The 26496-nt window shown below is 41.7% G+C and overlaps 1 protein-coding gene across 3 annotated transcripts in view; it reads right to left on the bottom strand.

Annotated features, from left to right (window-relative positions):
• DNAH3 (dynein axonemal heavy chain 3) overlaps positions 1–26496 on the bottom strand; it is a 168135-nt gene that overhangs the window by 110095 nt on the left and 31544 nt on the right. For all 3 annotated transcript variants that reach the window (XM_060648727.3, XM_060648729.3, XM_060648728.3), the window contains 9 exons: positions 24260–24365; positions 23898–24076; positions 20751–20935; positions 19417–19540; positions 16516–16669; positions 15585–15729; positions 10094–10305; positions 5684–5775; positions 954–1068 (listed from right to left, as the gene is read on the bottom strand). In XM_060648727.3, coding sequence (XP_060504710.3) covers positions 954–1068; positions 5684–5775; positions 10094–10305; positions 15585–15729; positions 16516–16669; positions 19417–19540; positions 20751–20935; positions 23898–24076; positions 24260–24365 — 1312 coding nt within the window. The remainder of the gene's footprint in view (positions 1–953; positions 1069–5683; positions 5776–10093; positions 10306–15584; positions 15730–16515; positions 16670–19416; positions 19541–20750; positions 20936–23897; positions 24077–24259; positions 24366–26496) is intronic.

Here is a 26496-nt window from a genome sequence, read left to right as displayed (position 1 = left end):
CTGACCTGTTCCCAGGTTCCCCAGGTTCAACCTCTCACCCCAGCCCAACAGCCCCTAGCAGTATCCAGTCCCATCAGGTGATGTAGCACCAAGCTACTGGCACTGTCAGTGGCCTGGTCTTGCTGAGAGAGGCCCAGTTCTCTTCCCTTACATTGGCTCAGCTATAGTTCCTATCCACGTGATCAAGGTGTCGTGACCATTCAAGTTAAAGCAGTGGAGAGTCACAAAAGATAACATGCAGCCTGGGGGACAGGGAGTTTCTTAATCTGTACTGCACATTAGAAAAAAAAAAACCGGAGTGCTTGAAAAATACAGATTCTGTGGGTAAGAGGAGCCAGAAAGAATCAATTGCAGATTTTTTTTTTTTTTTGAGATGCTCTAAGCATTGTTTACCCAGGTATGCTTCTGAGAGGCCTGGGGAGCCCTCCCTGGGAGATGCTAACTAAGCATGCTTACTCAGTTTCTTTGCACTGAGAAAGCCTGTAGCTCTCAATCAAAAGGCCTTTCTCATTTAAAATTGCACCCTTCCGGTGGGTGGGCTGGGGAGGAAGAATGACTGGCACGTGAAGGCAGATGGGAGGAAACAATCTAATGCACAGGATAGTGATTATAGACAAGACGGCAAGAAAAACTGGAGTTGCTAAGAAACTGGATCTTAATTGTTCCTACCACAAAAAAGAAATGATAATTATGTGACATAACAGGGCTGTTAGCTAACACTAGGGTGGTGATCATATTGCAATACATAAATGTATCAAATCAACACGTTTTACATCTCAAACTTACACAATGTTGCATGTCAATTATATCTCAATAAAAATAAATTAAAAAACAAGACGTTAGGGATCCCTCCTTCCCAAGTGCTGTTGCAATTCTGAATGACTCCCCTCTGTCACCTGCTACATAATCAAGGGGCTGCTGTCAGGGAGCTGGGCAGTTGGACTAACACTCACAGTGTCCCTGTACTTCACAAAGTTGAACGTCATGTTAACCCAGTCTAACTTCATTTTTTCCAGGTTTTTCTCCAGAGAGTATTCCTTACTGGCAGCTGCACCAATGGGCTCCAGTCTAGAGAGAACACAGCAATAGCAACATCAACAGGAGGAAGGAGGGCAGTGAAAACATGGCAGAGGAGTAATTTTGGTTCATCCTTAAGACAAATTCAAAATGCCCTTAATTTTACTAAAATGTTTAATAATACCCGGCTCTAAGACGTGCTGGTTACCTCCAGTGTTTTGCAGAGTTTCTTACCCTCGGCACCAGTGGCGTACGGGGTGTGTTATGGGCTGAATTGCATCCCCCCAAAAATCATGCGTTGAAGTCCTAAACCCCAGAATCTGAGAATGAGGATGAGGGGTATCCCGTTTGGAGATAGGGTCTTTACTTTTATTTTTGAAGTTTATTTATTTGAGAAAGACAGGGGACATTGTGAGTAGGGGGAGGAGCGGGGGGCGGGGGGGCGGGTGGAGAATCCCAAGCAGGCTCTGTGCTGCCAGCTGTGGAGAGCCCAACGTTGGGCTCAAACTCATGAAACCGTTGGATCATGATCTGGGTGAAATCAAGAGTTAGACACTTAACCCACTGAGCCAACCCAGGTGCCCCAGAGATAGGGTCTTTAAAGAGGTAGTTTAGTTATGTATAGAGTTGTTGATCACTATATTGTACATCTGAAACTAATATAACACTAATATACTGGAATTAAAATCTTAAAAAAGAGATCAGTTAGAGATAGTTCAGTTAAAATGAGGTCATTAGGATGGGTTCTAATCCAATATGACTGGGGTCCTTACATGAAATTAAGACAGACACACACAGAGGTAAGACCATGTGAGGATACAGGGAGAAAGTGGTCTTCTGCAAACCAAAAGAGAGTCCTCACAAGAAACCAATTCTGCCAGTGCCTTGATCTTGGACCTCCAGCATCCAGAACTATGAGAAAATAAGTTTCTGTTGTTTATGCCACCCAGCCTAAGGTATTTGTTATAGCAGCCCTAGCAAACTAATACTAATTAACTCTGTTGGGAGAAGGGGCTGTCCTGTACATTGGAGGATGTTTAGTAGCATCCTTGGCATTTACTCAATAGATGCCAGTAGCAGATTCCCCCTGCTCCCACCTCTTGCCAGTTGTGGCAATCGAAAATGTCTCCAGATATTGTCAAATGTTTCCCAGTGGGGGTGGGGTGGATTGTCCCCAGTTGAGAACCATTCTTTCAAAGCCATTAAAATAAGACCCCCTTTTCTCTATTTTCATTTACTCCTTATTTCCCCCAGAATTATTATTGACTTCCTATTTAGATGTTAGAACTTCTGTTAATTTACACGATGGCTTTGCTCCACTTCCTGTCCCTGCTTTTTTTTTTTTTTTAAACATAATCTGTATACCCAATATGGGGTTTTAACTCACAATCCCAAGATCAAGAGTCACATGCTCTACCAAGTGAGCCAGCCAGGAGCCCTGCCCTACCTTTTTAATTTTAATGTTTACTTATTTTTGAGGGAGAGAGAGAGAGAGAGAGAGAGAGAACACATGAGTGAGGGGCAGAGAGAGAGGGAGGCAGAATCTGAAGCAGACTCCAGGCTCTCAGTTGTCAGCACAGAGCCCAACACAGGGTCCATGATCTCATGGACCAAGAGATCATGACCTGGGTTGAAGTCGGACACCCAACCAACTGAGCCACGCAGGTGCCCACGTCCCTACCTTTTTAAAAATCACTGCTATTTTCCTGATATGCTGGGTCCACATCCATAGCCCCTCTGTTCCACAGAAAAAGAGAAGACAAGTTCCTTTCTTCTTGCTTCCACGTGGAGAGTTGGGGTCCTAAACTCAGGTGTGGCCTGGGAATTGGGAAGAACCAGGAAGCCAAGTTCTTGGAAGGAGAAGGAGGGATTATTCTCTCTGCCTCGGTACTTGTCTTTCATTGCAAGCTTGACTGGAGATGACACTATCTGGTCTTTGCATATAGGCAACTGAAGCCCAGATGAAGCAAGTGATATTCCCAAAGACTCAATTGCAGCCAGGGAGTGCTGGAACCAGGTCCAGACACTAGTTCCTCTGACTTCCAATCCAGTGTTTCTTCCTCCTCCACTATGTGCCTTTTCTCTTCTCCTTATCAGAAGGAGCAAGAGAATTGTCCACACGTGGTCAGCCAAATAGGGTCAACTAAACAGAGCTGAGAACGTTTGCTCAGCTTCCTTGAGGGTAGTGGATGAGGCCCATTCCAAAGAATGACTGATCAAGACTTCAGCAGCATGGTCATCATCCTAAACGTGGCCTTCTTGGGAGATGACAAAATGAGTGTGCATTTAGGGAATAATTAATAAAGGCAGGTGCCAGCCCAGGTGGGAGTGAGACAAAGAGGCTGTCTGCATGTCTGTGACCAAGTCACTCAACAGGCCGTAGTGGGTCTGCCTCTGCACATATCAGGGGTTGTTGGTATAATTAAATAAGATAAAATGTTTGCAACATGCTTTATGACTTATAATTATGCAAAATATTGCACAGGAGAAGCATTAATGAGTTTGGGCATCTCTGAAGTCCAGCAACAGTTGACCTTAACCAAATGTGCTAAAGGATCCCATTAACAGTGTGATGTGACAAAGTTGCATTAACTATGGGATGATGGAGACCTGGGACTGCACGCCTCACTAACAGGTCGTGGCTGAGAACTTAGACGTTAACTCAGCTCAGGTTATATGCCTTACCTCATAACCCTCAACATGACTCTAATCGCCCAGCTACTATTCTTCTTCCCATTTTACAGATAAGGATACTGAGACACACAGAGGCAAACAACTTAGCCAAGGTGTCACCACTTCTGGGTTTGTCGCAGTGGGGCCAGCTGGCACCGAAAGTGGCAGAGTTGCTGTGTGTTTGCTTGGTTTCCGTCTCCTTAGAGGAGTTTATTTTTTAGGCAGTACAGGGTAACAATACTTTAGGCTCTCGAGTCAGCCAGTCTGGGCTCCAGTCTTGGTTCATTGAGTTACTAGCTGTGACCTCTGTCAAGTTACCTAAACACTCAGATCAACTTACTTCCTCATCTGTAAAATAGGAATAATAATAGTAGCTACAACATTAGGTTATAGTGATGGATAAGTTGGTTAATGTTTATTAAATGTTGGTGCAGCATAAATGTTCTATAGCTGGTCTCTCTTAGAAACATCTATCTTATCGGGGAAAATGAAGCCTTTTCATGAAATAACCTACAGCATTTCTGTGGGTTTTATTTCATAGCCAACAATCTCACTAATCTGCCTCTAGGCTTCCTCCTCACAAAGGGACTACAATGGTGGTATTAGGGGGTTGGGAATCAGAGCATTCAGATGGCAGAGAGATTTGGGGGCCTATCCCACAGGGATGGAGAAAGGGGTTCCAAACTCTGGCGTGCATCAGAATCACCTGGAGCAGTACTGCCCATTCTAAATAAAAGGTGGGTCACATGTCACTTTAAGGTTTCCAGTAGCCATATTTTGAAAATGTAAAAAGAAACAGGTGAAAAAATTTTTAATAATTTATTTAATTCAGTATATCAAAAATATTCATTTCAACATATAATCAATATTAAAACTCATTAGACATTTTGCTTTTTTTTCTTAATAAGCCTTTGAAACCCAGCCTCTATTTATATTTGCCTCACCTCTAATTCAGAATAGTTACATTTCAAGGGCTCAGTAGGATATGTGGCTGGTGGCTTCTGGACTGGACAGTGCTGATCCGAAAAGCTGGTTAAAGCATAGATTGCAGGGTCCACACCCAGAATTTCTGATTCAGCAGACTGGGGTGGGGTCCGAGAATATACAATTCTAATAGGTTCCCAGGTGATGCTGATGCAGCTGGTCTGGGGCCACACTCTGAGAAGCATGTGTCGAGTTAGACCTGAACCCAGCTGTCTGACAGGGACTCCGGTCCAGGCAATACAGTACCTCCCATCCCCTGCCCTGGAGGTGTGGACAGTCAAGGTCCAACGAGTCTCTGCGTCCTGAAAACAGCAATTCAAAGAACACAGTTTCTTGCACACAGACTCTAGGGGCATTTGGAGAAAAGGAGAAAGCAAGTGAAACATTCTCTCACTGGACCATGTTTCCCGGACTCTAAGAACTCAGAGAGCTGCTCCTGTTTATTGATGGTTTTTTGTTCAAAAGAGGAAACTGGGGGCGCCTGGGTGGCTCGGTCGGTTGAGCATCCAACTTCCACTCGGGTCGTGATCTCACGGATCATGAGTTTGAGCCCTGCATTGGACTCTCTGCTGTCAGCACAGAGCCCACTTTGGATCCTCTGTCCCTCTCTTTCTACCTCTCTCTCTCTCTCTCAGGAGGGAGGGAGGAGGAAAAGGAGGGTGGGAAGGAGGGAGGAAGGGAGGAAGAAACTGAAGCCCAGAAAAGGTGGAACAGTTTTACCTGAAGTCACTGAGACCTGGGCTTGGAGCTCAGGTTCCAAGAGCTTTTTTGTTTTTTGTAATTTCCCTTTAAAATAAAATCTCTGACTCAATTTTCTAGTTATAATCCATCATCAACCCAGCAGCTGAAAGTGAGTTTCACCAGTAGCTAATCACCCAAGGTGGAGGTTATTAAAAATGCTTAAGTTACCCTGAACCATAAAGAGAAAAACAGCCTGAGGTCAGTCATATCCTGTAGGAACTTAGATACTTTGATGGAAAAGCTTCCTGAAGGAGAGAAGGAGTCTTACTTGTCAACAAATTTGCCGAATCCGTATTCCAGCATATTTGAAAGGCAAGTTGTTTCTGTGGGTTTTATTTCATAGCCGACGATCTCACTGATCTGCAGAAAAAAGAAGAAAACAAGTGTGTACTGTCCAAGGTAGCACTGGCCAGTAGGCTTTCCATGATGTTGTACTCTGCGCTGTCCCTTACGGTAGCCACCAGTCACATTTGGCCATTGAGCCCTGGAAATGTGGCTAGTGTGATGGAGGAGCTGATTTTTTAAATCTACTTTTACTTAAAATTGAATAGCTGTGTACAGCTAGTGGCAAATGAATTGGATGGTGCAGGTCTAAAAATGTGGGAGGCTGCCTAGGGCCCGCACTGCATTCCATCTGGCTCACTGGGGGTCTCTACCCAGCAGCACTCAGTGGTCTTTGTGAGGACCAGTGGTGTCAACTTGTGAGCATCCTGGGGGTGCAACCGGATCTGGTTTGTTTTCGTGCTCCTAGTGCAAAGCCTGGTCAGTGACAGAAGCTTCAGCGTTTGCTGAGTACACAGACCCCCTCCACACAAATTCTGTGATCTGAGGATGCTGAGAAGGAAGAAATCCGCTCCGTCCAAATATCTTCCTTTCCACCCCAGTGTGCTAACTTGTTGGAACAGTTCGCAACTGTGCCCATTCCTTTGGTGTAAATACTACCCCGTGCTTGTCTTTTAAGTGAAAATATCCCTGAAGAAGGTCTCACTTGAAATCTCTGATGGGTTTGAATACTTTTCTCAAAGACAGAGATCTGGGGGAGGATGAGGGTTACATGTGCTCAGTCTTCTTCAAGCAAGAAGACTGAAGGATAATGAGGCTCTGTAAGAAATCTCACCTACTGCCCAATTTTGTCTCTGTTCAACCCCAGGAGGACTACAGAATGTCAGAGCAGAAAGCAATGTGAGAGGTGCAGGCTGTTCTGTCCTACTTAGCCCTGTGTCCCCAGGGCCTGGCAGTCAGTAGGCATCAATAAATATTTGCAGAGCAAAAGCATGAGTGAACCAGCTAATTCAAATGGCTTCCAATCTGGGTCCTGAAGACACCTGGAGGACCACTAGCATAGTGGAAATCAGAAGTAATAAACACTTATTGAGGGCTTACTATGAAGTAGGCACTGTTTTAAGACTTTTATACACTCATTTCATTCCCTCAATATGACGAGGAAGATACTAATGTACTATTACTCTTGTTTTATACATAAGGAAACTCAGACAAAGAAAATAAGTACCTTGTCCAAGACCATCCAACTAGTAAATGGCAGAATTGGGACTTGGACCCAGTTCTGCCTGAAAAGCTCTTCTTCATCACATCTAGTGGGTCTCTTAGGTCTTTTATGTACAGTTGTGAAGGTTATACACTGCATAACTCTAAAAAGTACAATTCACACTGTAGCACACACGAACAGCATTCCCTAGAGTTGTGGATTGCAGTCTGCACAACTGTTCCTGGTGGCCCTGGACTTTGATTTATTCTCAATACCTGAAAATATGGCTTAGAACACACACTATCTCTAGGATTAAATGACATAACTACATAAAGCATTTGGCATAGGACTTGGCCAACTCAGAGACTGGTAGTTTTATTTATTTATTATTAAAAAATTTTTTTCAACATTTATTTTTGAGATAGACAGAGCATGAGTGGGGGAGGGGCAGAGAGAGAGGGAGACACATAATCTGAAGCAGTCTCCAGGCTCTGAGTTGTCAGCACAGAGTCCTATGCAGGGCTTGAACTCACGAACAGCGAGATCATGACCTGAGCCAAAGTCAGATGCTTAACTGACTGAGCCACCCAAGCGCCCCTATTTTTTTTTTTTTTTGTAATTGCTTTTGTTAATTATAGAGACTAACAAAACATCTGGCTTTCTAATTCTAAGAGCTTGCAGCTGCCCTGTCTACTATGGAGCCACTAGCTTCTTGTGGCTATTGAGAACTTGAAATGTGACTGGCCCAAACTGAGATCCGCTCTAGGTGTAAAAGAATACCATGTTTCCAAGACTTAATATGAAAAATATGAGATCACATTAACATTTTTTTACATCGACTACCTATTGAAAAAATATTTTGAATATGTTTGGTTAAATGAAATGTAAATTTTTTTCATCTGTCAGTGCTTTTAAAAAACATGGCTACTAGAAACTTTAACACTAGACATATGGCTTGTATTATTTTCATTGGGCAACATGGTCCTAGAGGGCTAGCTTTAGTACACATCAACGTGGTTTCTTCCTAAGTCAAATGTCACCCTGTTCCATCTTGTTTTAAATCACAGTAGCAACCCTTTTGCTGATATCAGTGCCCCAAATAAAGGGACTAGCCTTACCTGCTTAAGTTCTGGGAAATGGTCAGAAACCACAGCACAGCCACCCTATAACCCCAGAAGTTACATTTGGTAGCCTTGACAGCAAGAGGTGGTTTAGCCTTCAGAGCCCCCTGCCTGAGCCAGAACCTGTACAAATGGATCTCTTGAGTTAGGCATTTGAGCAGAGAATGGTTCCCCTAGGCCGGTGGCTGTCACTAGGGTGGCTTGTGGTTTGACCTACAATGCAGGCAGGACAGGCCTCTGACTGTGGGCACCCCTTTTATGTATCTGGTGGCCTCTTTCCTGTCTGAGCTCACTTGTAACTGTTCAGCCCACTGGGGTTCCACTTTAGGGGCTCATTTTTCAGGAGCCACCTTCTTGGGGCTATATTCCACTCTTACCTACAGCTTACTGTCCCCTCTGACCTGATATTTCTTTCCCCATTTCCCCCATCTAGGCTGAGTCATAGACCTAGATTCCAATTCCCTCTTCCACCACTTACTAGTCACATGACAATTTACTTATTCTCTCCAAAGCCTCAGTTTTCTTATCTGTGGAGATGATCATCCCTACTTCAAAGGGTTGTTGACAGGATAAAATGAGGGAATCCACACAAAGTATACAACACAGTGCCTAGTTCATAGTTGGTATGAACTATGTTTGAGCTATTATTGTTATTATTCTTCTAAGGAACTTTTCCCATTCTGTCCATCTAAGTGATCTGTAAATGAGAATTATGAATGTCTAGGAATGGTTGGGATTTTTAAAGTGTCTACATGTGGGAATAGCATCATCAAAGGGAAAGGACCAGGTGGAGGAGCCGGCTTTCCGAGTCTCCTGAGGGGTTTTTTAATGGCCATTGATGAGGGCACTTTCTATAGCGCCATCTCCTGGAGAGACCTAGCACTACCCCAAAGGCCACTTGTCTATCCAACCTCCCCAACCCTCCAAATGGGCCAATGTACTAGTCAGGCTAGGTCCATAGGGGCACCCTATGAGCACCAAGTGGGGGCAGGTGCTCCTGTGCAGCCCTCTCTGCTGGGACAGCCCAAGACCATAAGTCTCCTAAGAGGACCTCTCCCCTGCCCTCCTTTACACCCTTTACTTAGGTGTTGAGTTTCAAGGCTTTCTGGGAAACTGAAAGCAGTTCTACTTTACAGAAAAATCCAGAATCTCTGACATATCAAGATCTTGGTTTTCCCAGAGAGATCAAAATGCTCTCAGCTCAGACTTCATTCTCTGGAAGGTAATGGGTGTGCTCTCAGATTAGGTCCTTCCAGAGACATGTCCTCAGTCTTGGGCATGTTTCCGAAAGAGGGAATTCTAGGCCAAGTCACAGAGAAATCTGCCTATGGAGAGGCAGTCTCAACTCCAACTCCCTGGTAGAGGACATTTCAAGGCCATTTCTAGCCCTTGAATGTGATGATTATTTTAGAAACACAGTCAGTTTTCTTTTTTCTGCTTAGTGTTCACACCACACTTATCACCCTCACACTTAGTTGCTTATAAAAGTCCCAACTATTTTTAGAGGAGAATATTTATTATTCTCATTTATAGACTCAAAGGGCTGAAAGAAGAGTGAGGTATTATTTCCGAACATAGCCTGCTGGACGATGAAGCTCTACAATATCATTGGCCCAAGCAGGAATCATCTGGCATTGTCAAGAGGCCCCAGGAAAAGGCATGGCTTTCTCTTTTGTGTGTCCTTCAACAAGGGACAAACCCAGGCCCCTCTCACTGTAACTCAATGCCCTTATCATCCTTTAGGGTCCTGAGCAGCCACTTGCTTACAAAAGCAGACTACAAGAGTCTTTCTAGCCACTGGCTGAAGCAATATTCAATCATCAATAATGGGGTCTCCAAAGAAAGGGGTCAACCTGTTTATGTGGAGAGACAGGCATTTCATCCTGTATCCTGCCCATTCCCTTCCTTTAAAAGACTTTCCCTCCCATTATTAACCCCTTGGCTTCAAGCAGATTCTCCTTTCAGAAAGGAGAGGCTTGACCCAGTAATGGTTCCTGCCTTCCAAAGGGCGACCAGGACCAGGTAGGCATAGGCATTGACTGGCTGGCTAGAGGTGGACAGTGACAGGCACCTGCTGCCAGTGCCGGTCTTTCATCCCTGGGTTGCAGGAAATGCTGAGGATAGGGATGTGTTGCTTGAATTTCTCAATCTTCATTTTCACATTCTCTGCTAACCGCCTGGGTGCAGGTACATCAGCTAGAGTCTTGGTCAATTTATATATCGTTCTCCACATATTCCCTACTTCCTCTGAGATTTCCTCAGCATTCAGCAAAAAGAGGGGTCCTGAAATAGAAATCATGAGAGAAGGGTCAGACCACCAAGTAGATGTTAGTCATGGGTACACCTTTAATTCCCTGAATTTAGGATTCTGCCTATCTATGGTATGGATATGGGAACAAGCATAGGCTTTGGAGTGGGGTCTGGATCTAAAACCTCTCCTTAGCCAATGAAACACTGAGCATGTTTGTCTCAACTTTTCTAAGCCTCAACAGTATCACCTACGATACAGGGGTAATAACGGATACCTTGGCAAGTGACCGTAAGCAAGGTAAGTAAAGTGGCGAGCACAACATAACGCCTGCTGTGTAATGCAAGTGTAGTTATGGAGTCAGTTGTTAGCCCTGGCTGTAGATGCCATTACAGAAGCAGTAAAAGGTGCTCCACAAATACTGTGAAATATTAACAACTGGAGGATGTGGGTGAACGAGGATATGGGAGTTCTTTGTATAGCTCTGGCAACTTTTGTGTAAGTTTGAAAGTATCGTAAAAAGATTCTTTTCAAAACAAAAATTGACCCCTCATTAAAAAAAAAAGTGCACCAAAACATTAATTTCCTTCTCCTCCTTTTCTTCATAGGGATCCTATAGCATTTGGGCTTCACATTTGGTCAAAATCCTTCCACGCTGCTGCTTTCTTCCCCATGGATATATCAAATCGGTGTTAACTCTTGTGTCATGATGTTGCTAATTGACTCAAAAACACTCTTATTTCATGGCTACCAAGACTAAATAAAGCTTCGTTAATTTAACTTGTTTCATCAGCCCAACATTTGTGACTTGAGTGATCAAAAATTAAAACTCTTTGGAGCACCTGGGTGGCTCAGTCAGTTAAGCATCTGACTTCGGCTCAGTCAGGTCATGATCTCACAGGTTGTGGGTTTAGGCCCTGCGTCAGACTCTGTGCTGATAGCTTGGAGCCTGGAGCCTGCTTCGGATTCTGCATCTCCCTCTCTCTCAGCCCTTCCCCTGCTCATGCTTTGTCTCTCTCTGTCTCTCAAAAATGAATAAACATTAGAAAAAATTTTTTTAAATTAAAACTTTTTGAATTGTACATAGTGTACAGGAAATATATAAAAATAATAATACACCATGTCCAATTGGGGTTTTTCATGGTAATGTGAGGCTTGTTTAATATTTGAAAATCAAACAATGTAATATACTCTATTAACAATCTAAAAAAAGAAAATCACATGATAGTATCAACAGATGTGGAAAAAGCATTTGAAAAAATTCAGTATCCATTTATGATAAAAACCTCTAAACCAACTAGAAATAGAAAGAAGGTTATCAGCTTGATAAAGGGCATCTATGAAAAACCTATACTACCACCATACTCTTGTATATTGGAAATATGTACGGCTTTTTACATGTCAATCATACTATATCAAAGTGATTTTAAAAAACAAAACCAGAGGTGCCTGGGTGGCTCAGTTAGTTAAGCTTCTGACTTCAGCTCAGGTCATGCTCTTGTGGTTCATGAATTCGAACCCTGCATCAATCCCAACTTCAGATCCTCTGTCCTTCCTCTCTCTCTGTCCCTTCTCTGCTCATTCTCTCTCAAATGAATGTATGAATGAATGAATAAATACATAAATAAAATTTAAGGCTTTTCTATAAAAAAAACAAAACAAAAAGGATAAAGAATAGAGAGAAAGAAAGAAAGAAAGATCCCTAACAGTTAATGGTGAAAGATGGAATACTTTTTCCCTAAGACAAAGCAAGAATTTTCACTCTCATAATTCCTTATCAACATCTTACTTAAAATCCTAGACAGTACAATGAGGCATGAAAAAGAAAGAGGAGGCATACAGATTGGAAGAGAAGAAATAAAATGTCTTAGTTTTCCTGATGACATGACTGTTTATACAGGTGATCCAAGAAATCTAAATAACAACAATAATGAAATCTTTGCTGGAGAGCAAAAACACTGTAACAGAAATGAGAATATACCTGATGGGTTCATTAGTAGACTAGATGCAGCTGAGGAAAGAATCTTTGAGTTTGAGAATATATCACTAGAAACTTGCAAAGTTAAAAAGAAAATAAGATGGGGGAAGAAATGGAGCAGAAAGGCTAAGAACTGTGGGATAGCTACAAGATGTGTAACACACTGGTAATGGAAATACCAGAAGCAGCAGAGAAAGAAATGGAAAAAATATGTGAAGCATTACTGACTGAGAATTTCCTCCAAATTAATGTCAGACACCAAGCTACAGATCCAGGATAAATGCCAAAAATGACACTTAGGTATATGACATTCAAGCTGTAGAAAATCAAAGTTAAAGAAAAAACTTGAAAAATGCCAGTGGTGGTGGGGGGGGGGGGCGGGGGGGCAGGGGGAAACACCATACCTTTAGAGAAGCAAAAATAAGCCTTACATTCTACTTCTCCTCAGAAAACACACAAACAAGAAGAGAGTGGAATGAAATATTAAAAGTATTGAGAGAAAAAAACCCAACCAACCTAAAATTCTCTATCCTGAGAAATTATCCTTCAGAAGTGAAGGAGCAACAAATACTTTCTCAGACAGAGAGAAATTGAGGGAATTTGCCAGTAGGTATCTTGCAAGGAATGTTAAAAGAAGTTCTTCAGAAAGAAGGAAAAGTATTTGTCAGAAACACAGATTTACTTAAAGAAAGGAGGAGCATTAAGGAAAAGATAAGTGAAGGTAAAATAAATACTTTGATTTTTCTTATTCCTAGATGATCTAACAGTTTGTTCAAAATAATAAGAGCAACAATATATTTGATGATTACAGTTTATATACAGGTGTAATGAAGAACAGAAATGACACAGCAGATAGAAGGGAAGAATTAGGAACACTTTGCTTTTACAAGGCATTTTTGAAATGAAGTTATATATAAACTTTAAATATGGCCCAGCAATCTACTCCCAAGCATTTATCCCAGAAGAACAGAAACTTATGTTAACATAAAAACTCATGCATGAATGTTTATAGCAGCTATATTCATAACAGCCTAAAACTGGAAACAGCCCATAACCACCAGTGGATAAATGGGTAAACAAACTGGTATATCCATGCAATGGAACACTACCTAGCATAAAAGGGAAGGACCTATGGATATATCCAAAAACTTCGATGAATCTCAAAGTAGTAGGCTGTGTGAAAGAAGCACTCTCAAAAGGTCTCAAAAAGACAAAACTATAGTAATAATGAAGAGCTCAACAATGCCAGGTCTTCTGGCTGAGGGGAGAGTGTGACTACAAGGGGCAGTACAAGAAATTTTACTGAAATGATGAAACTTCTGCTCTCTGATCGTGGTGACTCTATACATGTGTTAACATTTATATACCAAAAAAGTCCTTTTTGTTGTATATGAATTAAAAAAATTAAATGTAAAAAAATTAAAAAAAATTTTTTTTTTATTTTTGAGAGAGACAGAGTGGGAGCAGGGGAGGGGCAGAGAGAGAGGGAGACACAGAATCCTAAGCAGGCTCCAGGCTATGAGCTGTCAGCATAGAGCCTGATGCAGGGCTTGAACTCACGAATGTGAGATCATGACCTGAGCCAAAGTCAGACTCTTAACTGAACCAAGTGCCCCTAAGTGTAAAAAAATTTTAATACAGTATCTCTTTGTAATAAAAAGACTTGGTCAACTATAAATATTTCTCTGACACCATAAAAATTTTGTATCTTAAACCAATGAAAAGCATCATGTTTAAAGGTGACACTCTGCAAGAATTCCCATGAAAATCAGGAAGAAGGCAGAGATGCCCATTATTACCACTGTTTATTTTGGAAGTGCTGGTCAACACAGAACAGTGAATAAATAAAGGGGTAAGAAAATAAATAAAGGTAAAATATATTGTTTAGATATGACTGATAACCTGGAAAGTTCAAGAGCATCAGTGAAAATGCAAGTTTTTTAAATGAAAAAGAAAATGCCAATTTAAACATAAAATCAATAGAGGTGCCTGGGTGGCTCAGTCGGTTATAAGCGTCTGACTTTGGCTCAGGTCATGATCTTGCGGTTCATGGGTTCAAGCCCCACGTTGGGCTCTGTGCTGACAGCTCAGAGCCTGGAGCCTGCTTTGGATTCTGTGTCTCCCTCGCTCTCTGCCCCTCCCCTGCTCACGTTCTCTTTCTCTCAAATAAACATTAAAAAAATTTTTTTAATGAAAAATAAACATTAAATCAACAAAACTAAATTAAACAAACAAACAAACAAACAAATAAATAAATAAATAAATAAATAAATAAAATAAATCTATAGCAAAAAGTTTTCAAAGCTATTATTTCTCAGGTTCATTGAGGGTGTGAAGAATGGGCACTCAAGTGCTGCTAGAAGGGTAATAAAACATAACTTTTCTGGAAGACCGTAACAATATCATCATCATCAACAACCAGTTTTTAAAATCCTAGTAATTTTCATTACAATAGCTTTGATCTAGCCATTTCACTTTCAGGAATTTATCCTAAGAAAACGATCAAAATTGCATCCAGAAAACTGATACAAAGATGCTCATCACAGTTGTGCTTGAAATAACTGCGGCACTGGAAACTGAAGGCTCACCTCTAAGGGTCCCTGTGTTTGTCCTCTGCTCTTATGCCTCTCCCCAGGTGACATCATTCATGCTTTTTACTTGTAATCTATACTCAATCATTTCCCAATATAAATCACCCCCCCCCCAAACCTATAACTTAACTTCAGGCTGATTTTCTCAAATGCTAGTTAATGTTCCCATTTGGATGTTTGCAGACACCTTAAACCCAGTATATTCAAATTGATGTGTCTTTTTTCCCAACAAATTTGTCACTTCTCTCGTTCAGTGATGGCGATATCCACCAAACTGCCTGGGCTAATAATCTGGAAATCACTCCAGTTTCTCCCCTCTCCCTCCTTGCCCCTTTGAGATCAATCATTAAGTCCTGTTGACTCTACCTTAATTTTTCTCTAGCCTCCAGGATCTAAAGAAAAAGAGGAGTAGTTTACAGTTATCTGTGGCACTCTGGCCTTTCTTGAAGCAGCACAGTAGTGCAACTGCCATCTTATTCTCCTCTCACCTGCCTCTCCATAATCCACAGCTCTGGGTGGCTGCCCCTTCCATTCTACCCTAGCAAAAGGTCTTGGCTCTTCAATCCCCACTTTCCATCATTATCACATTGGAAAAATTCGACTGTGTGGCTGCGTTACTCTAGAGTATAAGAATATGATAAAAAGTCCAGCCTGAAGCTAAAGTCCAAACCCTATTCTAGAACTGGCTAGGTTGGTCCACTATCTCATCCCTACCCTGTCCCAGTAGAGTGAGCCTGCAACATACCGTTCATCCACTCCTCTGACTTGATGCTAAACTCGTACGTTGTCAGCCACAGCTGCTCATAAGGCCCTTTGTTGGTCAACACGGTTTGCAGGAGAGGGAAGGTACTCTTCTCCTTTTCCAACAGATCCTCTTCCTTATTGATCAACTGCAGGGCAAAAGGGGATGCTGTTTATTGGGTGGCTGGTTTTCTGAACCCTGGAAGCCACCATGGCAAATTCCTCAGTGCTTTGAACACCAAGTTGAGGAAGATGCTTGTTCATCTGGAGAGCAAGAGAGAAAAATAAGGCATGGACTCAAGTAAGACAGTCCCTCTGCTACCTCTGAGGGCCACGACAGCTAAGATCTAGCTGGATGAAACCCTGGGATAATTTGACACTTGCTCCATCATCTTTGATCCTACTCTACCATATCCACGTCCCCATTTTCACAATTTTCTTATGTACGTTAGCTGTCTACATGATATTGCCTTCTTATGTGGACTTACCTCAAAGATAAGGACTTTAATGGTTAAAGAACTTATTTGCTGACCTTCAGGGAAATTGCCTTAGCTTCTCTATGCCTTAGTTCTCCCATTTTAAATAGAGATAAATAGGGACAATAACAATGCCTACCCCAAAGGTTTGTTATGGGTGTTAAGTGATATATTGCATATGAAGCCCTTTGTATACTGTTGAGCACATAATACTCAAAATACGTGAGCAATTTTTCTGCTGTAATTTCTTCTTTGTGCACTCAGCAACTAACAAAAAAGCTGGTATAATGTAGGGATGTAGAAAAAGGTAGCTGAAAGCACCAATGAAAGAAGTGGTCAACCAACCAATCAATAGTATCTACCTAACAGGTGATGTTAGGACAATGCAAAACCAAGAAACAGAATGAAGAGAGCAGGACAGAGTCATAAGTCTCCAACCCAGCCCCCTAGACCCCAAACCTCAAATTCCACCAGTGCTTGATCTAGGTTCTTTGAAAGCTCGTGAAGCTTTTCAACATTGTTCTTCATTTCTTCTGTAGTCATCACTTCACGTTTCCTAAACCCTTCCAGTTCCTTGCTGTATCCCTCAAGTTTCGACTCAAATTCTGAGCACCTAAAAGCAAAGGACATCCCAATCACATCTGGACTTTCCAATTTGATTTTCAGAGTATCAGCATTGCTCACTCATATTCAAGCCTGGGGAGAATCTGATATGATGTATGATATAATACAATATATTAACTTATGATCCTACCTCTCAGAGATGCCTGCTATGAATCTATTGGTGGTTAAACATTTCCAGATGTTTTCCTGTATTGGTAAATACATACATGTGCACATATATGAAATCTATATACTATATACATATATATAAAATGTATGTATACACATATTACTGTTATCCATTAGATATTTATTATTGAGGGCTTAATGCATTCCAAGGACTGCTCTAGGCATCAGGGACATATTTTTGATGTACACTAGCCTCATGGAGCTTGCATTTTAGTTTGAGGAGACCTAGACAAGAAATACACATGGATGGATGGGTGGGTGGGTGGAGAAATGGATGGATAAATTCACACATAAAGATAAAATGTTGTGTTTCTGATGGTGATAAATACTTTGAAGAAAATAAAACAGGGAAGAGTGCCTAGTGGATGGAAGTACAAGGCTACTCCAGCTAAAATGATCAGGGAAGACCTTTTAGCAACAAAGCAGGTCACAAATTTATTTTTCCCTTTTTCTAACAAGGTAGATTATATTATATAGTGTTGAGTTATAATTGCTTAGCACATTATAGTTTCCAAAGTATTTTCATGGCCATAATAAATACATAGGCATATGTTTCATATAATAATACAGTCACTAGTAAATAGTAGGCACTCGGGAAACTAGGTTGAGTAAATGAGTTGTATTTGTGGGACCACCTGGAGTCTAAGAGAGGGTAATTTAGGGATTTCAAGATGGTGGACTGGTCAGAATTCTGGCATGAAATGGAACTTACTCCAATGTCCACAGAGAGAGACTTTAATGAAGAGACTACCTACAGAGGTGAAATATGGGTAGCCTTACAGGGAAGCCACTATGACCCCTTGGGCCAAGGGAACAATGGGAACTGAGATGGGGATAGCAAATGGAGAAAAATTAGCACCAAAGCCAAAAATTAATGTGGGCTGGGAAAACAGGTCAAGTTTCTTAGAGAGGGAATGGGGTTGCTTTCACAGACAACAAATGAATCAATGAATATTGCTCAGCCCTCCTCACACATTGTTCTCAGCACTAACGCAAGAATGATGGACGTGAGTTTTAAGAGTTCACCAAAGAGAAGGCTGGACCCAGGGCTATGGGGTTCTCCTAGAGGTGCTCTTGTGCTGAATCCGCTGTTGAGAGCTCAGGAACCAGTCATGCCATCAGGCTAAGAGTCGCCCCTCCAATAGTGTTCTCCTCTCACCATAAATGACAGTTCACATTTCTCCCAGAGCCACGCGTCACTCCTCTGAACTTTAACAGCATTTGCTGCCTCTGAATAGTCTTAGAGCACTGAGAGTATGCTTGCAAGGCTGTGGTCTGGGGATTTTTTTCCCCAAAGAAGTCATTGTTCAAAGGATGAAGGAAGCGGATGGTTTCTGAATACCTACCATGTGCTGGGTACCACTCAGGCACAATATCACATCGTCTCATTTCATCCCTCTGCACAATGATACGTCTCAGGAAATGAGATGATCTGAGATGGACTCTGTTATCCCATTTTCTGGATGAGGACACTAAGGCTCAAAAAGATAAACTTGCTCCTGTTCACGAACCTGCAAATCAGTTCCATGGTGGAGGCTGTGCATAAGGGGCCATGGGGTAAATGGGAACTCTGTACTTTCTCACTTTTGTTGTGAATTTTAAAACTGCTCCAAGAAATAAAGTTTATTAATTAAAAATTTTCAGTACCACCTACTGGGCTAGTTCTAGGTTCTGAGGACAGTATTCATTTAGGTAGAGAGAAAAGGCCACTGGAAGAAAAAATTGTGTGCACATTTTCTCCTTCAGCCCAAACTCCCATTCTATGTAGAAATTTCTTTTATCTACATTTTTCCTTCCTTCTAAGTATTTTCAGGGACTATAAGACCTAAGGTTGGGCAGTGGGCACTTCACACGTGAAGGGGATAGTAACTGGTATGACCACAGTTCACAAACCAAGTGTTAGAAGCTGGGATGTGTATGTGTGCTTGCGTGCATGTCTTTGCCCTGTACGTGGCACTTGACCCACTTCACTCAACATTTTTTGATTTTTTCAGTATGCCTATATTTTCTCTGCCTCTGGATTAAAATCTTTATTTAGCAGCCAAACACACTTACATGTCTAGAATACAGCACAGCCCATAGTAAAAATCCTTAATAAATACTGGTTGAATTGACAAATAATGAATGAATAAATGATACAGCCACATTAGCATTGAACAAGACCAGCTGCAAAATAGGCAATTTCTCAGCCTCCTACCATGCCTCTATTATCCCTGTCTTGATAACTCAGAGATCTGTGGTCTCCAATGTAAGGCTGACAATTTTGCTATTATTATTGTGAGGCCATTATTACATGCCACTATTTTTGTCTTTTTTCTCTCTGTACCACCAAATTCCAATTGTTCAAAGCAGGGAGAGAAGGCATTGGCAGGGTCACCACAGTGAAGCAGGCTTAAAGAGAACATCCCTCAGTGGGAAACAAAAGGAAATTTCTTCTCCACCATTTGTCTTCAGCTTTCGCCCACGCATTCCTGTGGGGGGTGGGGGGGCTCTAGGCAGAACCAGAAACATGCAGTGTGTTACAAAGCTGGGTATCATTTCTGAAATAACCTCAGACTCTCCTTGTACCTTTTAATGAGGTCCATCTCAGCCTGATCTCTCTTGCTAAGGAGCAAGTTTCGGCTGTTTTCAAAGATATCTTCAATCTGGTCTGGCCAGAGGAAAAGAGTGCTGTTCAGTTTGATGTCCTCTTCTGCAAAACACATACAGTCTGCTCCAGGACACTGTTCAGCATAGGTCAGCATTCAGGGAATTAATTCAGCAGAACAAGAAGTCAACAGAAGTGGGTGTGGGGGTGGCAATGAATGGATGGGCCCATTATGGATGAATGATAGCCAATGTTTATCGAGCACTTACCAAGTGCCAGGCTAGAAGGGCAACAGTATTATCATCCTTGTTCTTACAGATGGGAAACAAAGTTTAGCCAAGTAATCAAGGTCACACCACTAGAAGGCAGCAGAGACGATTTCAAACCCAGGTCTAACCAACTCTAAAGCTAATGTTCTAACCATTAGGCTTCATTGCTTTCCCAGGGTGCGTCTAAGTAGAGTAGAAACTTGGGCTGAAGTTCCATTTCTTTAAATTGTCACCTCATCTGAGTCTCAGTCTCCCTTCTAGTTAAATGTCAGTAATAAAATCAGTATCACTCTAAGGCTCAGGTCAGCTGAAATGTCCTGGGCTCTCTCTGTACCCTGAAGAACGTAGGAAGCAGAGGTCCAGTGTGTGTTCACATGGTCAAGGGCACAGCTCATGAATGTGCAGGGGGATGGTTAGGGCAACCCCTCTCTCAGTCCCAGTACCCATCTCTCCCTCCCATCACTCTTTCCCCCAAATACCATGAACACCAGGTAAATTCACAGGTATTTCCAGATGGAAGGAGGATCTGAAAACTTGGCTTGTGGAGAGTGTATCAGTTTTTCCCTCAGAACCTGGTCCTTACAAAACTCTAACTTGGCCCAACAAGCCTTGAAAGGGCTCTGGCCATTTCTTTCCTTTAAAGATATTCAGGAGCATGAAGGAAAGTGCCCTGGCCTCTCCTCAAAGGTGAAATTGTATTAAGATTATAGATAACTGAAATCTATCCATTTATAAAAGGACTCTGCATTTGGAAGTGATTTTTTCCAGAAACCAGACACAAGATACCAGGACAGGCATCTAAGAACTCAAGTCCCTAGATATTTCTTCTTTTAGTCTAACAATAAGAAATCCCTTTGTCTGATTCAAATTCCTGAGGATAAGACCATGGAATTGGTGCTTCTAACGTATAAGGACACTTGAAAAGCAGCACTCCCAATATTGACATTTAGAGGCAGGACTGCCGACTCTCCTTCCTGACTCCTTACCTCTAAAAATATAAATATACATGTACGTTTGCACATAAATCTACATGTCATTGGACTTACGGGGCAAGTCTGCATAGTCCATCAGGAACTCTAGCCGTTCACTTGCATCTCTAAGTTGCCTCCGGAGTTTGAACACCGTGACATCACTGGATTTCTTTAAGAATTCAATGAGGAATACCAGCTCCTCAGTGTTGGCAGGAATTTCACTGACTTTGTCTGCAATGGTGCTGTACTGATTGCAAATGCTACAGGGAGAGGAACAGCCATCATCATCTCTACCATCTAAAATCACTTTCTTTTAAGACGTTTATGCTAAACAGGTATAATTCTCATCTGGAGACTAGAACAATGGTTTCCAACTTTTCTCTACCTGCAGATCTGTGATAGGTAATATTCATGTGCACACCACACCTCAAGAATACAAACAATAGTAAAGGAAATAACATCTCATAGGTTTTAAGCCCTTTACTATGTGCCATGCCCTATTCTAATCAGTGAATATATATATATATGTATATATTATGTATACATACATACATATATACATAATATATACATATCTGTGTATATATATATATATATATATATATACACATTATATATATATAGGTAAATAGGTAAATATATATATATATATATATATATATATATATATATATATATATATATATTAAACTTCACAACAATTCTAAGGGGTAGGGACTGTTATTATCAACATTTTATAATGGAAGAAAGTAAGGCTGAGTAACTCTGTCCAAAGCAACATGCTGTGGAGGTGTCAGGGACAAGATGTGACCCTGGCTCAAACAATTCCAAAGCTTGTACTCTTAACAGATATGCCATGGGTAGAATCCAGATTTAGACCCAAACAACAAGAATACCACCACCACCACCAGCAATAGCAATTCCTTGAATTTTACGCCGAAGTAGAACACTAAACGAATGGTAATCACTACTGTTTATAGTATGTCAGCAAAGTTTATCCTCATGTGCTAGAGGTAGTTCCTGGTTGGCAAAGAGAAAGTGACATTCAACCACTGGGACCACTAGACCTAACTGCCTGCTTCCCAAACACAAGACTATGAGAAAGGACGCTATCTTTTTTTTTCAAAGTTTATTTATTTTGAGAGAGAGAGAGAGCGAGCGAGCAGGGGAAGGGCAGAAAGAAAGAGGGAGAGAACCCCAAGCAGGCTCTCACAAACTGAGATGACCTGAGCAGAAACCAAGAGGCAGGTGCTTAACCTACTGAGCCACCCAGGTGCCCCAAGAAAGGATGCTATTTAAGGATAATTTGAATGTCCCTAACTTATGCAAAAGCCAGCGATGACCATCATCAGTATTTTAATTATAATTAGGAACAAACTGCCTGTAATACATCCATGCCTAGCACATAGTAGCCCTCAAGAAATGCTAGCAATAGCTATCATAATTTTTATTAGTAATTGATTATTACATGTTGACATTCATGCATTATAAAAACCACTCGTTCCAATATTTTCAGTCCTCAATATTCCTTCTTTTGTTGTTTTTGTTTTTTCAATTGAAGTATAGTTGACACTCAATATTCCTTCTTAATGTATAGAGACCCCTCCATAGTGAAGCTAATTACATCAAACTGAAGAAAAAATGATTAAAACATCTTTGCAGACACTTCCAGGATCTTAAAAATGAATTTCTACACAATTTAGAAACTTTCTGCAGAGAAAAATTATCTACTGTACTACATAGGCTCAATATTACATAGTATTTTCTACTTCTTGGATTCAGAGCCACATTACACGTCCCAGCCTCCTTTGCATTTTTAGTTGGGTATTCTAACAGTAAGCTTGGGCTACCATAACAAAACATCACATACTGGATGGCTTAAAAAACAGGAAATTATTCTCTCACAGTTCTTAGAGGCTGGGAAGTCCAAGGTCAAAGTACCGACCAATTTGGTTCCTAGTGAAGGCTTTCTTTCTGGCTTGCAGACAGGTGCCTTCTCACTGTGTCCTCATGTGGGGAGAGGCGGAAAGAGCTCTGGTGCCTCCTCCTCTTCCTACAAGGGCAACAGCCCTATCCGATTAGGATCCCATCCTTATGACCTCATTTAACCTCATCATCTCCTTCAAGGCCTAGGCTTCAAATACAGCCACACACTGGGCACTAGTGTTTTTGCTACAGGCTGAATGTTTGTGTGCCCCCAAAATCCTTATGTTAAAACCTATTCTCTAATGTGATGGTATTTGGAGGTGGCCTTTGGAAGGTTGGTCTCCCAGCCTCTTAGCATCTTTCCCTCTTCTGGGAACTACACCCTAAGTCTTGGGGTACCCCCACCCCAAATTCACATGGTTCACATAGGGCAGACATCCACCCCAGAGATGGGACTGCCACCCGATCTAAGCCATCTTCTTCACCATGGCATTTGGTTCAGTGCTGCACAAAAGACCCAAGTCAGGCTAGTGTCACACAGGCCAGGACTTTTTGAGGTAACTGGAAAGACAGAAACCACTGACCCCTCTGGATGGGAACCAGGGAGGATGTAAGCCTGGAACTGCTGGGCCCACAAACGGGAGAAACCCTGAGAGAGAATGAAAGCCCAGTAGAGGGAGAGAGACTGCATCCGAATTGTAGTGTTGATGGCCTGAAGCTAGCAATTCCTCAACTTTTCAACACGTGAGACCCAAATTACCTTTTCCACTTTGGCCAACCTGTCTGGGCTTCTATTCCTTAGAACCAAAAACGTTTGGACTAATATATAGTCATCAGTGAAATGAAGGTATGACATAGAGCTTAATTAAGACCAAATGACAGAATCCTCAGATCTGTACAGCAGAAGCCTGCATAGGAGTGGTTCTAGGGGGGTGCCTGTAAGCACCCTGTGTCTCTGAAAATGTACTACATGGCCAGGGAGAGGACCTCTGATGGCCAAACCCAAGAGGCAGCATCTCCCTGATGATGCCTCCAAGGAAGCAAACACTGAGAGATCAGAGATGGCTAGCTGCAGGATGCTTTCCACACTCCTGTTCCAAGCCCCATGTAGTTTTTTCCCTACTGATCACCTTCTAGCCTGAACCTGAATTCCCTGCCACCCTCACTCTGGGGCAAAAACAACTTGAGCTAGAAGTTCTGTCTGGTCATTAATAGAAGGTGCAAGTTTTGTCCACTTTTCTATTCTCCCGTTCATGCCAAATACTGTTGCTACTTCTCTACCCACAATCACGATACCTGGTATTGGTGTGCCGGTTTACATCCACTTGGAATTGAATCAGACGGTCTTTCAAATTTTGGGCTCGCTCACACAGGTCATAATTCAGGGTCATGGTGTCAAGGCAGAACATGGCCAAAGGCACGGTAATGTGCATGGAGGCAATTTCATTTCTCCGCTTTTTTATGCTACTGATCCTCTGTAGAAAGGAGCACAGTCAGTAGCTTGATTTGCCTTTAGCCTCCCTGCTTTTGCCCCAGCCTCACCCCCAGCCAACCCAGTCCAATGTTGAGCACAGCACAATGTATTGAAATACACTGACTACTCATTGGACTGTCTGCAGCACACATCTCCAAGATATATATCAAATTACTTTCCCTACCGTCACAAAATCCTCGATATCGTGATTCTCTTTCAGGAACGCAGTGATGCTTTGTTCAGCCGTGTTATCCAATAAGTCATCGTATTTTTTGTATACATTTAAGTACCTTCCATAATCGAAGAGTGTAAAATCAGACAAGCAAATACAGGTCACCAAATCAGATTAGGCAGAGGGGAAAATGAAGACATAAATATAGTAAAAATTAGCCTTAGCTAGGAAAGGGAAATATAACGTTGCAAAAGGTACAGTGAACTGGGAATTCAGAACTTTGGCTTCAAACTCCAATCTTGCCACTTCTTAGCTATATGAACTTAGACAAGATATTTCTCTTTTTTTCCAAATATCAGTATCTTTAAAGTAGAAATAGTAACACCTCATAGGATTGCTGTAAGGCTTACCTACAATAATATACATATAAAGCAACAAATGCTTTGCCCAACATATTAGCTCCTATCCTTTCTTCGAGTTCTAAAACCCTATGTCTAAATTTTAAGATGAAAATTTGGAACTAATGAACCTAACATCTATGGGATAAATTTAGTTTTCTGCTCTGTCATATCATGCAAAAATAGCTGGACAGTTTCTCCCAAATTGGAGGAGGATGTGTTTGGGATGTTCTGACTTAAAATACGTTTGAATTAAGGATGCCTGGCTCACGGAGTCAGTAGAACGTGTGACTCTGGATCTTGGGGTTGTGAGTTTGAGTACCACATTGGATGTAGGGATAACTTAAAAATAAGACCTTTTTAAAAAAAAGTTTGAATTAAAATAAGAAGGTATTAAGTAAGCAGAATTAATTTTGGGGCCACAGTGGTATACTTCCAAGAGTTGGCCAACACTTCAGAGATTCTAAATGTTTATTATTTTTACTTATTTTGAGGAGAGAGGAGGAGGGGCAGAGAGAGAGAGGAAGAGAGAGAAAATCGCAAGCAGGCTCCATGCTGTCAGTGCAGAGCCCGACACAGGGCTCGAACTCACAAATTGTGAAATCATGCGCTGAGCTGAAATCAAGAGTCGGACGTTTAACTAAGCCACCCAGGTGCCCCAACACTTCAGAGATTCTAAAACTGAGATACAATCTGAGGAGCAGTCAGTCCAAAGCTGTCAGTCCAGAAAGACAAACTGTGTCAGACTTCAAGAACAGGGAGAACAGAGGTTTCAAATAGATGTCCCCAAATCAAACTCATAAGGGCAGAGCTTCCAAATCTGAATTTATGATTCTCAGACTAGATCAGAAGTAGTTCTCAACTGAGGGCGATTTGACCACTCAGGGGGCATTTGGCCATGTCTGGGGATGATTTTGGTTGTGGGAAGATGGGTATAGGCCAGGGATGATGCTAAACATCCTACCATGCACAGCAGCTCCTCACAATACAGGATTTTCTGGTATAAAATGTTGACAGAGCTGCAGTCAGGAAACCCATATATCCTGGTTTTCCTGGGACAGCTTAGATTTACACTTGTTGTACCATGGTAATTGTTAATACCTCTTCACTCTCAAAGTGTCTCAGTTTGGAAGCAGTATTATATAAATGATCACCCTAAACTAGGGACTGCTCACATGAGCAACTGTGAGATATTCTATAGTATGATGATTTTAAGTTTATTTATTTTGAGATAAAAGGAAGGGGGGAGGGGCAGAAAGAGAGAGAGAGAGAGAGAGAGAGACAATTCCAAGCAGGCTCTGCACTGTCAGTGCGGAGCCCATTACGGGGCTCAAACCCATGAACCGTGAGATCATGACCTGAGCTGAAACCAAGAGTCAGACCCTTAACCGACTGAGCCGCCCAGGTGCCCCCCTACAGTACAATGATTAAGGAGCATTCAGATAAATTGTCCTCTATTTCCTTTAATTCCTAAGTCCAAAAGCTCTGAAAACAGAAAGCTGCTTCAAAATTCATTTGATAGCAAAAGCTGGTGTAAACCAATGTGAGGCTACTTGTGTGAATAGTCATATTTTTCACTACAGAAATATCAATAGATTTAATGAAGGGGTGCGACCTGAGATCTTGCTGAAGCTGCATCATAATATCTGAAATATGCATTATGTTACTTTGCTAAAATCCAGCAATTTCTAAATGCCAAAACTTATCTGGCCTTGCAGCTTTCAGATAGTGGAGGCACACCTGTAATTGAATTCTGGTTCTTTTATTTATTTGATGTATAACATTGGGAAAGTTTCCTCATCTGTAAGATGGGGATAAATAGTAATTCCAATGTAAGTGTTGGCTGTTCTT

This window comes from Panthera onca, chromosome E3, assembly GCF_046562875.1.
Source record: "Panthera onca isolate mPanOnc1 chromosome E3, mPanOnc1 haplotype 2, whole genome shotgun sequence".
Taxonomy (NCBI): Eukaryota; Metazoa; Chordata; class Mammalia; order Carnivora; family Felidae; genus Panthera; species Panthera onca.
The sequence above is the reverse complement of the archived record's forward strand: the minus strand, read 5'-3'. Positions and strand labels throughout refer to the sequence as shown.